Source organism: Prionailurus viverrinus, chromosome D4, assembly GCF_022837055.1.
Source record: "Prionailurus viverrinus isolate Anna chromosome D4, UM_Priviv_1.0, whole genome shotgun sequence".
Classification (NCBI taxonomy): Eukaryota; Metazoa; Chordata; class Mammalia; order Carnivora; family Felidae; genus Prionailurus; species Prionailurus viverrinus.
In genome coordinates this window covers 86,947,284-86,960,710 of record NC_062573.1, presented here as the reverse complement: position 1 = coordinate 86,960,710, position 13,427 = coordinate 86,947,284, and the positions used below count along the sequence as shown (strand labels likewise).

Below are 13,427 nucleotides of genomic sequence, written 5' to 3'. Positions count from 1 at the left end.
CATTCTTTTTGATGGATGAGTAATATTCCATTATATATATGTATATATATATATATACACACATATATACCTACACACACATACATATACATATATGTGTGTATGCATATATATATCGTATCTTATCCATTCATTTGCAGTGGGCATTTGGGGTCTCTCCATAGTTTGGGTATTAAACACATTCTGCTTAAGAATGTAAAATGTTGCATATGTGGTTAAAGTTGGTTTATATGAAATTTGCCAAGTCTGTACATACTCTTTTTCTTGTGCACACACTGTGTGTTTCTGTGTTTCTGTCTTGTGTGTGTCTGTCTCTGTTGCTCTGTCTCTGTGTCTCTGTGTGTCTGTTTCTGCGTGTCTCTCTGTGTCTCTGTGTCTCACTGCATGTCTCTGTGTCTGTGTGTCTGTCTCTGTAGGTCTCTTTGTGTGTCTGTCTCTGCATGTCTCTGTGTGTGTCTGTCTCTGTAGTCTTTCTGCATGTGTCTCTGTCCCTCTGTCCCTCAGTGTATTCTTTCTGTGTCTCTGTGCGTGTCTGTTTATGTATATCTCTTTGCATATGTCTGTGTGTCTGTCTCTGTAGGTCTTTCTGCGTGTGTCTCTTTGTATGTCTTTGTCCTCTGTGTCTCTCTCTGCATGTGTCTCTTTATGTCTCTGTGTGTCTGTCTCTGTCTCTAGGTTTGTCTGCATGTGTCTCTGTATGTGTCCGCGTCTCTGTCTCTGTGTGCAGGAGGAAATGACCACCAACTGCTCACTGAAAGTCACTGCATGTCTAATGGGTTCTGTGCAGTTATAGACCTTGGGGCTCTTGTGTCCTCCCAGGTTAGAGCGGGCCCTGATAAGCCCCTGGGAAAAAATGACTTTGATGTAAAGCCAGCAGGATTCCCTTTTACTCCATTCGCTTAAATTACAAACGGACACAATGCTGGCTTTCCGAGGCGCCCTGTAGACGTGCTTGGTGCTGCGGGTGGGAAGCCACAGTGTCCGTGTACATTCTGGAGTCTGGAAGCAGGAAGCAGAAGGTGCCATTTCAAGCAGGATTTTGTCTTCACCATTCAGTGGCCTGGCCATGCAGGCGGCCTGTCGTCCCCACTGTGATTCGGGGAGGCGAGCCCGTGGCCACGGGGCCTGTCTGTGCCTGGTGTGTGGGTGGCTCCCTCCGCTGTGGCACTGGTGCGGGGAGCCACCCCCTCTCGGCCTCTCTGCGGGGTGGGGCCTCGCCTGCCCCGTTTTCCAGCTGGGTTACGGGTGGGCCCGTGATGTGAGGGCTGGGCTTGGACTCGGCTTTCCCTGCTTTGTGCTCTTTGTCGTGGTGGTGAAGGTGGTCAGAGTCCCCGCCCCGTAAAATACGGATGAGCGTCGCTTGGGCCACAGGACCCTAGTTTCTAGCCTCTCCTAGCTTCTGTCAGCCTCCTAAGGCCCCTTGCTGAGCTCTCGCTCTCCAGCCGGGCCAGGCAACAGGTGAGGGCCCTGTCTGTGGCCAGGGTGGACACACTTCCCGCGGAGGGTGGTGTCAGGTGCCCTCCTGGGACCCGTGGCGCCCGTGGCGGATGGCCCCTGGACAGCATTGGGGTGGGGCGCCAGGGCGTCCCCGGGTGGGTTCTAGCCCCTGCCCCCCATCGTCCTGGAGTGATTTGTCTAGAACGATAAGCACTTACGTGCTCAGGTGACTGAGAAACCTGGCCAGGTCCCGGTTTGCGGGAGAGCGCAGGGGACCGGCTGAGCATCGTGTCTGAGCACCGTCGCGGTCCCCAGACCGTGTGTAGAGTGTGTGGGGTGGTGTTTGGGGGTGTCTGCTCTGAGCCGTGCCTTTGTCCTTCCCAGCGGATAGCACGTTCGACAGCGGCCAGGGCTCCACCGTGTACTCGGACTCTCAGAGCAGCCAGCAGAGTGCGGTGCTGGGCTCGCTGGCGGACGCGGCCCCGCCCCCGACTCAGTGCGTGTGCAGTCCCCCGGTGAGCGCGACTGACGGGCCGGTCCTGCCGTACAGCCTGCCCTCGCTGGGGCCCTACCAGCAGCCTGCCGTGGTGAGTCAGCCCCTCCCCCCGTGGCCTGGAGCCCCACGGGCAGCCCAGGCTGCGCTGGCCCGTGGTCAGGCCCCGGGGAGGTCCACCCTGCTGGGACGTTGGGGGCTGTGCGCTGAAAGGCCCACTGGGTGGGAGAACAGGAGCGCGGAGCCCAGACCGCAGAGCTTCGCGGCTGTGGCGGAGCTGGCATCGTTTCTAGTAACGACACCGTTGGTTCCGCTTGCGTGTCTGGCCCCGCTGAGGGGGTCGCACGTGTCCCCGGGTAGCTCTCCACTGGTCACCACGCAGCCGTTAAACGTTAGAAGCACGAGGACGGCAGAATTGTGGGGAACGTGTTCAGCCACGGTTGACAAACCTGTAGGGTAACTTGTAAGATGCGGAGACGGAGCCTGATGGGTGAAGCGGGAACAGCCGGGGGGAGGGGGTGGCAGTGGGGGGGGGGTCCGAGCCGGCCTTTATTCTTCAATTTGATTTGATTTATGCCCGGATGAACCCCATGCTTCACAGCTGCAGAGCTGGGCTGTGGAGGGGGGTCCAGAGGGAGAGTCAGGCCCCTAGGCCCCCTTCCCAAGGGTCCAGCTGCTGCTGCCTGAGCACCGGTCCCCGTCCTGTGGGCCTGGGCCGTCGGGCAGGCTCAGCAGGTCCCTCTTGAGGGCATTTGTGTCTGCTGAGTCCTGGACTCATTTCCAGCTCCCGTTTGTGGCTTTGCTGGTTTCATGAGATGAAGTGAAGCAGGATTTTAAACGGCAGCAGAAACTCACATAGGGAAAGGCGATTGTCACCTACAGTGGTGGCAGTTGGCTCTGGGTGGCCCATCCTGCGTGCAGGGCTCCCCCTGGGCACATGGCTGCTGTTCCTGCACAGTGGCTTCAGGTGAACATGGAGGGGAGCTCACCCCTCCCTGCAGGGCTTTCATAAAGCATTTACTGTGAAGGACACAGTGAGTGGTGAGGCCTGGCAGTTCCTGTCACCCAGAAAACCAAAGCACTTTCCGAGTCGGCCTCGGACATCTTTCCTGTGTCCAAACCTGTGCCCCCCACAGCCCCCACCTGCATCTCCCATCTCCGTATTTGAAGTAAATCCCAGAGGAGTGTTTTGCCCATAAAGATGTCAGTCTGTACGTCTGCAGGATCAGGATTCTTGAAAACAGAACCTGACAGCATCATTATACCTAAAAATGAGCAAGTGAGCAGCTCTTCCTTAACAGTGTCAGACACCCAGCGCTCAGACTGTGGACTCTGGGTCTGTGCTGCCACTGGCGGTGGGGACTCTGGCGGCCGACTCACTGAAGATCCCGGCTCTGTCCCACTATCTGTTCTCGCTTTCCCGAGCCCTGCTTGCGATGTATTTGCGGGTCTGTGTTTCACACGGTCCCATAGATGAAAAGCAAGCTCATTCATATCTCTCTCCCACTGAATGTCCCGGTTCTGCAAAGCCTTTATGGTGTTCTTTTCTCATGATTGCGTAATGTCTCATAGACCTGAAGTTCCAGAACATTCCTTGGTTGGGAGTAGTGGCTGTTCTCAGCTTAGGGACCACCACATCTCACTTCTGCCAAGTTCTGTGCCCAGGCGAGTCCCTAAAAGAGTGAGAGACATATGGGGAGCGGGTGGCAGGTCACTGTGGCTGTGGAGCTCGAGCTGGGTGGGGGGCCTGAGGGCAGCTGGTGAGTGGCTCTCGGTGCTCTCTGCAGCCTGGACTGCCGGGGAGCTCCATCCCGCCCCCAGCCCGCCCCCCGCTCCCGCAGCAGCATTTCCCGGAGCCAGCCATAAGTTTTGCTCCCGTGTCGACGGGCCCGGGCCAGCCTGTGCCTGCTGGCCAGCAGGTGAGTGTGGGCTGCCCTTGCTCACAGCCACCACCCTGGATGTGCAGCGAGCTCTGCTGGCCTGGGTCCCCTCTGCGCCTTCTCTGTGGTTGCCCAGCACCTGGGGTGCAGATGGGAGTGGGGTTTATAGATCCATAGCACTTGGAAGAGCCCCGCTTACACAGAATGATGCCTTCAGATATGCGTGTCTCAGGCTCCGGGCTGGGTGTGTGTGTGCATGTTGGGGTGGGGGAGGCTCAGCAGGATGCTGATCTAAGAGAAGCCTCCCCCCCGCATTTCTCTCCAGCCTCCTCCACTGGCCCAGCCGGCGCCCTTGCCCCCTGTCCTGGCCCCACCGCCCGTGGGCCCCCTCCAGCCGGTGCCCCCTCATCTGCCACCCTACCTAGCTCCGACTTCCCAGGTGGTGGCCCCCGCTCAGCTGAAGCCCCTCCAGATGCCGCCAGCGCCTCTGCAGCCTCTGCCTCAGGTGCCTGCTCAGGTAAAACCCCCCTCCCCGCACTGCCCTCCACCTTGCCGTCGCCCCCAGCCTGGCTGGCCGCTCCTCGTACTCTGGGCTGTGAGTGCTCATGGGTCCTCGGGATGGGAGCGCTCCCTGGGGCTGGGGTGGCCGTGCCCATCTGCCCTGGGCGTCTCTCCCAAGTACGTCCGGGACAGAGAGAGGTTCGGCCCAGGGTCAGGGCCACGGGAGCCAGGGTGTAGCACAAAGCTATGGCCACGGTCTATCATGGAGCCACCCAAGGCTGTGCCCATTGTGAGTCCAGGGCCTCAGATGACCAGGGACACTGGATAGTACATGGTGCTTGGGTGCTGTTGCCGGGGTTAATGCCATCGACGGCGTACCTGTCACGGGCCCATCACACCACGTCGGTGGGATGCAGAAGGGAACTGTGCCACACATTGAAGGTGTGAGCATCCCCACGGTTTGCGGAAGCCCATGGGAGAGTCTTGTCACCTGGTCTTGCCCTCATCACAGTCACCGTCTAGTTAAGCTCCTGTTCCCTTTCTGGCGGTAACAGTGTTGAGTGGCTTTTCCGATAGGTAGAAATTGGCTTGCAGACTTTTGTTGCTTGATAATCGCGGGAAGACGGGCATTACGTGACGATGCTCACATGTTGGCCACTGGAAAGGCTTTAAAGAGAGAATCCGCCGAAATGTGTTAAGTGCTGATTCCAGGAGGCCAGATAGCGGGTGTCTCCAGGATGGAAGACCAGACGCGGAAGGTTCCAGAGCACCGCTGTGGGGCACGGGCCCCAGCACGTGGGGGGTCTTGGATATGCTTTCCCCTGAGACAGCCCTCCAGAGTTTGGTCTCCCTGTGAGTGTGTTCAGACTGGGGGGTGTTAGGCAAAGTAATTTCGGATCTTGGGGGCCAGTCTGGTGGTGTGGACGGTGCTGGCTCTCGAAGGAAAACGTGTGGAAGCTGCGAAGCCGGGAGTCACTGCTCCAAGCCCTCGAGTCCGAGCCGCCGGCCGGTTCCTTTCTGCAGCAGCTGCCTGGAAGTGCCGGGGCTGGTGGTGGGGGCATCAGACGGGTGCGGGGTGGGCCGGCGGGGGGCGTGGCGTGGCGTGCGTGCGAGCAGGTGTCAGGCGTGCGTCAGGCGTGCGTCAGGCGTGCGTGGTGCGGGAGGACTGTTCTGGGGCTGGCGTGCGTCGGTGGGCGTGGGGCGGGAGCACTCGCGTCGGGCGGGTGTGGGGCGGGCGTTGGGCCGAGCGAGCCCTGGTGAGGCTGGCGTGCTCCCGTGTTTTTCAGGTGCCTCCGCTTCCCGTCGGGCCGCCCACTGCGCCCCTGGCCTCCATGGACAGCCTCTCCACAGCTCTGCCCGACCTGCCGGCCGCCGCCGGGCCCGCCGTCCCCTCCGTCCCCGCTCCCTCTCAGTATTTCTCTCCCGCCGTCATCTTGCCAAGCCTCCCGCTCAGCGCCGCCGCCGCCGCCCCCCTGCCCGTGTCACCAGCCCTGCCCCTGCAGGCGGTCAAGCTGCCCCACCCCACCGGGGCGCCGCTCGCCGTGCCGTGCCGGACCATTGTGCCAAACGTGGCGGCCACCGCCACCGCCATCCCTCTGCTGGCCGTGGCCCCGCAGGGTGTGGCCGCCCTGTCCATTCACCCGGCCGCCGTGGCTCAGCTCCCGGCCCAGCCCGTGTACCCGGCAGCCTTTCCGCAGATGGTGCCCAGCGACGTCCCGCCTTCTCCCCTCCACACGGCGCAGAACGTGCGGGCTGCCCCGTCCCAGCCTGCGCCCCCCACGCTGCCGCAGCCCCACCAGCCAAGCGTCACACACCTTCCAGAGCAGGCCGCTGCGGCAGGTGGGGCTGGGAGCCAGGTAATCCACCTGCCACGCAGGGCCCGCCCTCAGGTCCCGGAAGACGGCCTTAGCTGCTGACCCAGAGAGGTTCTCTGGCCTCTGCTTCTCCGTAGACCCGGGGGAGGAGGAGGGGTGGGCGAGCGGGCAGTTCTGTCCCTCGGCTGTGGCTTCTCATGCCGCGTGTGGCATGCCTGCTGTATCCAGAGTTGCAGCTGCGGGAGTTGGGGTGACTGATGCTTCCACCATTGGGCTCTTTAGAGGATCAGTGTTAGCTGCTGGTGGTGATGGTGGTGGTGCTGATGATGGGCTCCCTGGCCATGCCTTCTCCAGGCGGGGCACCTGGGAGCCAGCTAGTGGCTCACCCCTATCCCAGCAGCCAGGGAGCGAGGCAGACGGGGCTCGGAGGAAGCAGACAGGCAGTGCTAAGGGCACACAGCTGTGGGTTTCAGGATGGCCAGAGCAGACAGGGATGACCCCTGGGGTCAGATGGGCACCTTAGGTGGCTTGCTGTGTGGGCAGTGAAGGGCTGGCCTTCCCAAGACTCCATGCACCTGTTGGAGCTCTAAGCTGTTTTCCAACCTCACGTGAGGAGAGGAGGGGGAGTGGGGCCTGTCACCTGGGGCCTCCCCGCCCCCCCCCCCCCCCCCCCCGGGCCCCAAGTCTCAGCAGCTGTGTGGCCGCAGCGAGCTATTTGCCTTCTGAGCTAAGATCCCTCTCCTGTGTGCTGGGGCCAGTAGCCCCCCCTTGGGCCTCGTGTTGAAGATCTACCCCCAATGCGCATGGAGGAGCCAGGTGTCACTTTGCACTCTCCAGTCTCGAGTAAGACCGCGCATCTGGAGAGCACACAGGTTCTCCTGGCCGTTGATTCTCAATGCCTGATTCCAGGAAGGATTTGTTGGTGAAAGAAGGGCTGGTTTGTGTTGACAGCAGGGGGCAGAGGAGATGCAGCGGTCTGGCGCCCAACTGAACAAGCACCTGCCTGGCCCATTAGTTGGGGTGACATCCGCTCAACCGGCCGGGGCTGTTTGCAGAAAGCCAAGGGCGCCATGGAGGCCTGGGGTCTGCAGTGTCAGGGCCTGGACTGGTGCCTCTCTGCCTTCTGGCCTGGTGTGTGGGTCGCTGGCTCAGCCGGCAGCTGGGGCAGGCGCCGTGCGCCCACAGGCTGTTGGCCATGCCTGGCGGCCTCCCGGTGTCTGTGGTTTGTGGACGGGCCGGGATGGCCGCCTCACGGCCTCCCTGTGCTGAGAGAAGGCTCCCGTGAACACAGCAGCTGGGGGTCCTTCCGGGGGAGAAGGGGCTGTGGCTTTCACAGCCGATCCCCACACCAGCGCGGCTAGCAGCGGGCCTTCATGTTCCTGACCTCAACCTGGAGGCAGGGCGCGATGGAGGCTCCCACTCTTTCACGTGGGGACCCGCCTTCCGCCTTGTCTTCTCAGCTGTCCCACCGGGAGCTTTTAGAGGGTCTGTGAGGAGCCCAGTCCGTGTCCCGAACCGCCCTCTGCAGGCCGAAGTCCTCGCTCCTCCCGCACGTAGCTGACGGAAGGCCGGGGCAGTGTGTGGGTCAGGTCCCTCGGTGGCCCTGGGGAGCCCTGTCCATTGCTGAGCACTGGCCACCATTAGAGCTTCTCAGCTGGACTTAAGTTCGGAAGTGAAGTGTGGTTTTAGGTTTCATGGCACAGAGACGAGGACTTGGAAGTGCCCGCTGTTAGCGGTTACTGCTAAATGTGTGTGTTAACGTGTCCTGGGGCCAGGGGCCAGATTGCAGAGGAACGCCCATCACCCAGCCCTGAGTGGGTGCGCCTGCCTGGACCAGGAAGCACCTGCTTTGGCCCAGGACCCCCCCCCCCCCCGACCTCTTGGCGGAGGCATGGCTGGCACTCCAACTGGCTTCCCTGTCCCCTGTGCCCCCAGATCTTGCTTGGCCACCCGCCTCCGTACGCTGTGGATGTCACCGCCCAGGTCCCCACGGCACCCGTGCCAGCCGCCATCCTCTCCCCACCTCTGCCCGAAGTGTTGCCGCCTCCTGTCCCCGAGCTGCCTCAGCTCCCCAGCTCCCTGGCCCCCGTGGTGGTGGCGGCCTCTCAGAACTTGCCCATCCAGACCACGCCGCTCCTGCCGCCCACCTCCCACCCACCACCACCCACCGGGCCCGGGGTCGCCAGCCCCTGCCCGGCCGTGCAGCTGACGGTGGAGCCGGCCCCGGAGGTATGTGTCCCTGCCCCCTGCCCCCCTCACCCCCCCACCCCTGACCCCAGAAGCCCCCTGAGGAGCGGTCTTAGGTCTCCGCCCTGGATGTTGGGACACACTGAGGAAGGTGGAAGTGTACCCTGTGACAGCTGCAGGCACTGTTCTTCCGCTCCCGCTAGGAGAGTTGTGGTGCTCCCTCGGGGGGATGGGAAGGCCCGTGTGCTCTCCTGAGGGGATGACCGCAGCGGGGCGGCAAATGGTGTGCGCCCTTGCTTTCAGGAATTCCACGAGACGGAAGCTCTCGAGCCTGCCACCTTGTGTGGTCAGCTTCCTGGGCCGGCGAGGTGGGGGGACAGCAGGCCGTGTGCAGCTGTGTGGTGGGGAAGCCAGTATAACCCGTCCTCCTGTCTGTGGTCTTGTTTCAGGAGCAGTCCTCTCAGGAGAAGCAGCCCAGCGCCCCGCAGAGCTGTGACAGGTACCGGCCCAGCTGGCCCGCGGGCTCCCATGTCCATGTCGGGCTCCCGCACTGCGGCTGCACACAGACCCCTGCCACCCTCGCCCTCGCCGGTCACAGCATCTAGCAGCGTCACCTGTTTCCGAGCCTGACTTGGCGGAGCTTCTCTGAAGTCCTCCGGGGTCTGGGTCCAGGTCCTGGCACCTGTCTGTGGTGCCTAGCATGTACCAGAAAAGGAGGCAAGGAGGCAGTGGGCAAAGAGTGGGCCGAGTGTGGCCCACGCCCCCAGCCTCCCGACTCCGTGGCTGTTGGCCACCTGTCTTTGCCTACCCATAGAGCTTGTCACATTGGGGGACGGAAACGGATGCAGGAAGTGCTCATGTGTCCTGGTGTGCCAGCCCCAGTCAGTGCTGTGCAATCCCTCCTCAAACCCTGCTATGGCCCCAGGTGGTTGTTGAGTTCCTGTTGCACAGATGGGGAAACTGAGGCACAGGGGAGGATTTTCTTAATCCTCATGTGTTCCGTGAGCCAGCTGGGCCTGAGTCACAGATCAAGAGTCAGAGAGGACAGAGGTCCCGTGTCAGACAGCCCTACGACCCCAGTGCCACTGAGGACAGGCCTTATGGTGGGAGAGGGGGCTGGGGGCCCTGAAGGTGGGATCGGGGCTGGCCTCACATCCTCTAGCTTTTCTGGCTATTTCCTGATCTCGCGTGAGGACTGTCTGCGGGTGGCTGTAACGTTGGGTTTTCACACAGCTACGGAGGCTCCGACGTTCCCTCTGGAAGAGAGATGAGCGACAGCTGTGAGGGTGCATTTGGTGGTGGGAGGCTGGAGGGCAGGGCCGCCCGGAAACATCACCGCAGGTCCACGCGTGCGCGCTCCCGCCAGGAGAGAGCCAGCCGCCCCCGGCTCACCATCCTGAATGTGAGTGGCCCGGCAGGGCAGGCCCGTGGGCAAAGGGCTCCCCGGACGCGGCCTGCTCGCGGTCTCACCATCCCCGTGTCCTGCAGGTATGCAACACGGGCGACAAGATGGTGGAGTGCCAGCTGGAGACGCACAACCACAAGATGGTGACGTTCAAGTTTGACCTAGACGGGGATGCGCCTGACGAGATCGCCACCTATATGGTGAGGCCAGGTGTCTTCCCCTGACATAGGAAGGCCATCTCCTGCTTCCGCTGTCCCCTGGGGGCGCTGCTGCTGTCACTGAGCCGCCCCTGGGCTGAGTGCGGGGCGGAAGTGAAGTGCATCCGTCAGGGAATATCTCGTGCGGCGAGGCCCACGGTGTGTCCCCCTGAGCAGGGCTGCCTGTGACGTTGCAGGTGGAGCACGACTTCATCCTGCAGGCCGAGCGAGAGACGTTCATCGAGCAGATGAAGGACGTCATGGACAAGGCGGAGGATATGCTCAGTGAGGATACGGACGTCGACCGGGGCTCCGACCCCGGGGTGAGCCCGCCGCACCTCAGCACCTGCGGCCTGGGCACTGGGGAGGTGAGTCCTGGGAGGGCCGGGCTGCTGGAGGATCTGCAGGTCACGCAGCTTTGGGTGAGGTGGCCCGGAGGGTGGGCGCTTGCGGCTCGGGGAGGGTCGACCGGGCTCCGGAGGCCCCTTGGGCGGCCACGCTGGGCTCTGCGGGAGGTTCTTGTTCCACACGGTCTGCTGACGTCTGCTCCTTTACCTCCCAGGAGAGTCGCCAGTCCCAAGCAAACGCCCCTGTGTATCAGCAGAACGGTACGTCTGCCTTCTGGGCCCGCACCTGCCATCCTGACCGACCTCTGGAAGAGGCATTTCTGTCCTTGTCCCTTCTCTGTCTCTTGGGTGTTTGATAAGACCGTGTTGAGCATATCATAAGGGGGTTCGGCCATGAAACTGGGGGGTTTGCTGGCGGGTGTGGTGAGCACCCCCCAGGTGCAAGGATAGCTGACCCTAAGGAGCTGGGTGTGGCCCTGGTGGGGACTGAGCACAGCATGGACTGGCCGCTGCCTCTGTCCCCCCTTTGTTGATGGCATTGCCATCAACGTTCTGGGAACAAGCCCGTGTTGAGGGTGTTGTGTGAGCCCCAGGCTTCCAGGGAGGAGTCCCCCCAGGCGGGCTGCACATGCCCCCCACTGGTGTGAGAAGAGCAGGTCTGGTGCCAATGGCGAGGGGTCCTGTCAGCCATGGGAGAAATTCACTCTGTCTGTCCTGCTGTTTTGCTCTGCTCTGTAGTTCTGCACACGGGCAAGAGGTGGTTTATCATCTGCCCGGTGGCTGAGCACCCAGCGGCGGAGGCCCCTGAGCCTTCACCGCCACTTCCTCTGAGCTCCGTGCAGCCAGAAGCCAGCCAAGGTAAGAGCAGCCGCAAGTTCCACGCTCTTCTCCCCGGTAGCTTGGTAACTCGGCGTGCCGGCTCAGCCCGCACCGTCACCCCAAAGCCCAGCATGGCTCGTGGACCTCATCAAGTCCACCTGGTTTTCCACCTAGTCAAGGTGGCGCTCAGGCTCGGGCTGCCCTTACTGTCCTCGTGCAGGTGACGCACCCGGCCGCTCAGCTGTGTGCCCAGCGACTCTGACCTTGCTCTCTCTTACTGCTGTGGGCGATGGCTCCCACCTCCTATTTCTTCCCTCTGTGTGGCCCACCTGTAGGACACTCTCCTCCTTACTCTGCTTACTCTGGGGGTGGAGTGGGAAAGTCCCTTTCAGTACCAAGACTCTGATTTTAAATTGTCCCCAAGGAGAACTAATACCGATTTGGCCGTGTGGGGACAGATGCCAGCAAGCTTGCCCTTGGGGCGATCGTTAAATCCTTATTCCGTGGTCCCTTGGGAGGCTGAAAATAATCACTTGAACAGATTAAGGTCTAATTCCCTGTAAGCTGGCAGGAGAAAGTTGCCAGTTATGTAATTTGACCTAACTTTATGGCACATGGGTGAAAAATATTTGTAAATCATTTTTCATTTTATATCATGAGTTCCCAGTGACTTCTGTTATACTTCTGAAGGTTTGTTCCCATGGGGAAAAGGTCAGCCTGATAACAGAATCCCAGCACAGCCATAAACAGACCTGGTGACCTCAGGTAAAGGACCTGGCCCACCCTGGATGAGGGGTCAGGGGAACAGCATCATTGTCTGCAGTGGCTCAGTTTTAAAATAAGAATATGCTTGATTTAATACACACACACCCAGTTAACTAGAGGGAGAAAAACCCTTATAAAGTCAGTTTTCATTGTGGTGCATTGATTCATAGGACGTGCCCAACTTAAACCCTAATTCCCTCATCTGTTCAGTGATCTCAGAGAACCTTTGGGAGCCAGTTTCCTTACTTATTTGAAAAAAAAAAAGTAGCTACTCTCAGGGACAGCAGATTTGTTCATTGGGATGCACCATCCACTGAGGATGAGAGAAGTTGGATGATCGTCAGCTTGAAGGTCCTTGGGCATCAAAGGCAGTGCAGATCGGGCCAGGGTCCAGGGGAGGGTGGAGACCCAGGACGTGGGGTAGCCCGGTGCTGGCCCTGCTCCCCTGGAGGCAGTTCCCATTCCTGAAAGGTGACTGAGAGGCTGAGGGCTGAAGCTTCAGCAGGCTGGAGAGAAGGCGCGGGGTCCTGCTGGAGAAGTGACAGGCCAGGCAGAAAGGAGCCACCTCAGCATGGCGCCTGCATTGGGGTGATGTTGGAGCATGTGCCGTGTGCTCAAGCAGAAGCACGCAGGTCCTCTCTGGAGGAGGGTGGCTCCGTTCTGGACGCACTACTTGACTCATGATAAGAAATAGAGAGTCTGGGTGATATGGATTCTGCACACAATAGCAGCCCTTCCCTGAGCCTAGCCGCGTGCCGGCACAGCTCTTTGAGACTTGGGAAGTAAGTAGCAACAGGGGGACGGGGGAAGTGAGCCAGAATTCCAGGGATTCCTGGGCTGGTGGTGAGCTTATAGCATTTCCCTCTGGTGCCTCCTGGCCGGAGGTCAGGGCAGTGTGCAGCCTGGAAGTGAGTGCTGGGTGCAGACAGGGAGGCTCCGGGAGATGCCCGCTACTTTCCTTGCAGAGCAGGAGAGTGAACAGATTCCTAAAGCGCAGAGCATGGTGTGGGGTCCTCCCTGTCCACCCCCCACCCCCAGCATTTCTGAGGGGCAGCAGCAGCAACAGGAACCAGCGCAGTGGAAGTGGAGAGGCTTTCTGCTGGGTGGAGCCAGAAGTCAGAGGACAAAGGATACAAAATCAAAGCCATTGCTCTTTTCACTTTCTTCTCTCCTGCCACTGGGCTCTGCTCCTCTCGGTTGTTCAAGTGGATGGTTTCAGGGGACTGGAAAGGGGTGTCATGGATCTGAGATATCATGCAAAAGGAGGAGCGTGGGGAGGAATCGCATGAAGTTGTTCATGAACTGCTGGGCTTACCCTCGTCCTGTGTGTGTATGGATCTGATCCTAATTAGCACATGATAAGCTGAGAACTGAGCTGATGGGCAGACTGGCATTGTAGCCACAGCTCTTAGAAGGTGGATTGTAACTCGCAGCTTGAATCTGACCAGGTTAGTTGTCTGCTAAAGGAAACATCAGCATTTCACCATAGGAGTTAAAGAGATGTAGGGTCTCATGGTATTCAAAATCCAGACTAATGCAGTCCAACCAGTGTAATCCAAACACCCCTCAAATGAAAAACAAT

General features: G+C 60.3%; 1 protein-coding gene across 7 annotated transcripts in view; it reads left to right on the top strand.

Annotated features, from left to right (window-relative positions):
* The window catches only part of WNK2 (WNK lysine deficient protein kinase 2), a 134,514-nt gene that overhangs the window by 55,034 nt on the left and 66,053 nt on the right, over nt 1-13,427 (top strand). For 6 of the 7 annotated variants that reach the window (XM_047829679.1, XM_047829684.1, XM_047829683.1 and 3 more), the window contains exons 8-18: nt 1,822-2,024; nt 3,718-3,849; nt 4,136-4,327; nt 5,598-6,167; nt 8,061-8,354; nt 8,762-8,811; nt 9,546-9,714; nt 9,801-9,917; nt 10,112-10,282; nt 10,477-10,522; nt 11,000-11,119. In XM_047829679.1, the coding sequence (XP_047685635.1) occupies nt 1,822-2,024; nt 3,718-3,849; nt 4,136-4,327; nt 5,598-6,167; nt 8,061-8,354; nt 8,762-8,811; nt 9,546-9,714; nt 9,801-9,917; nt 10,112-10,282; nt 10,477-10,522; nt 11,000-11,119 (2,064 nt within the window). The remainder of the gene's footprint in view (nt 1-1,821; nt 2,025-3,717; nt 3,850-4,135; nt 4,328-5,597; nt 6,168-8,060; nt 8,355-8,761; nt 8,812-9,545; nt 9,715-9,800; nt 9,918-10,111; nt 10,283-10,476; nt 10,523-10,999; nt 11,120-13,427) is intronic. The other variant, XM_047829685.1, reaches the window with a different exon arrangement.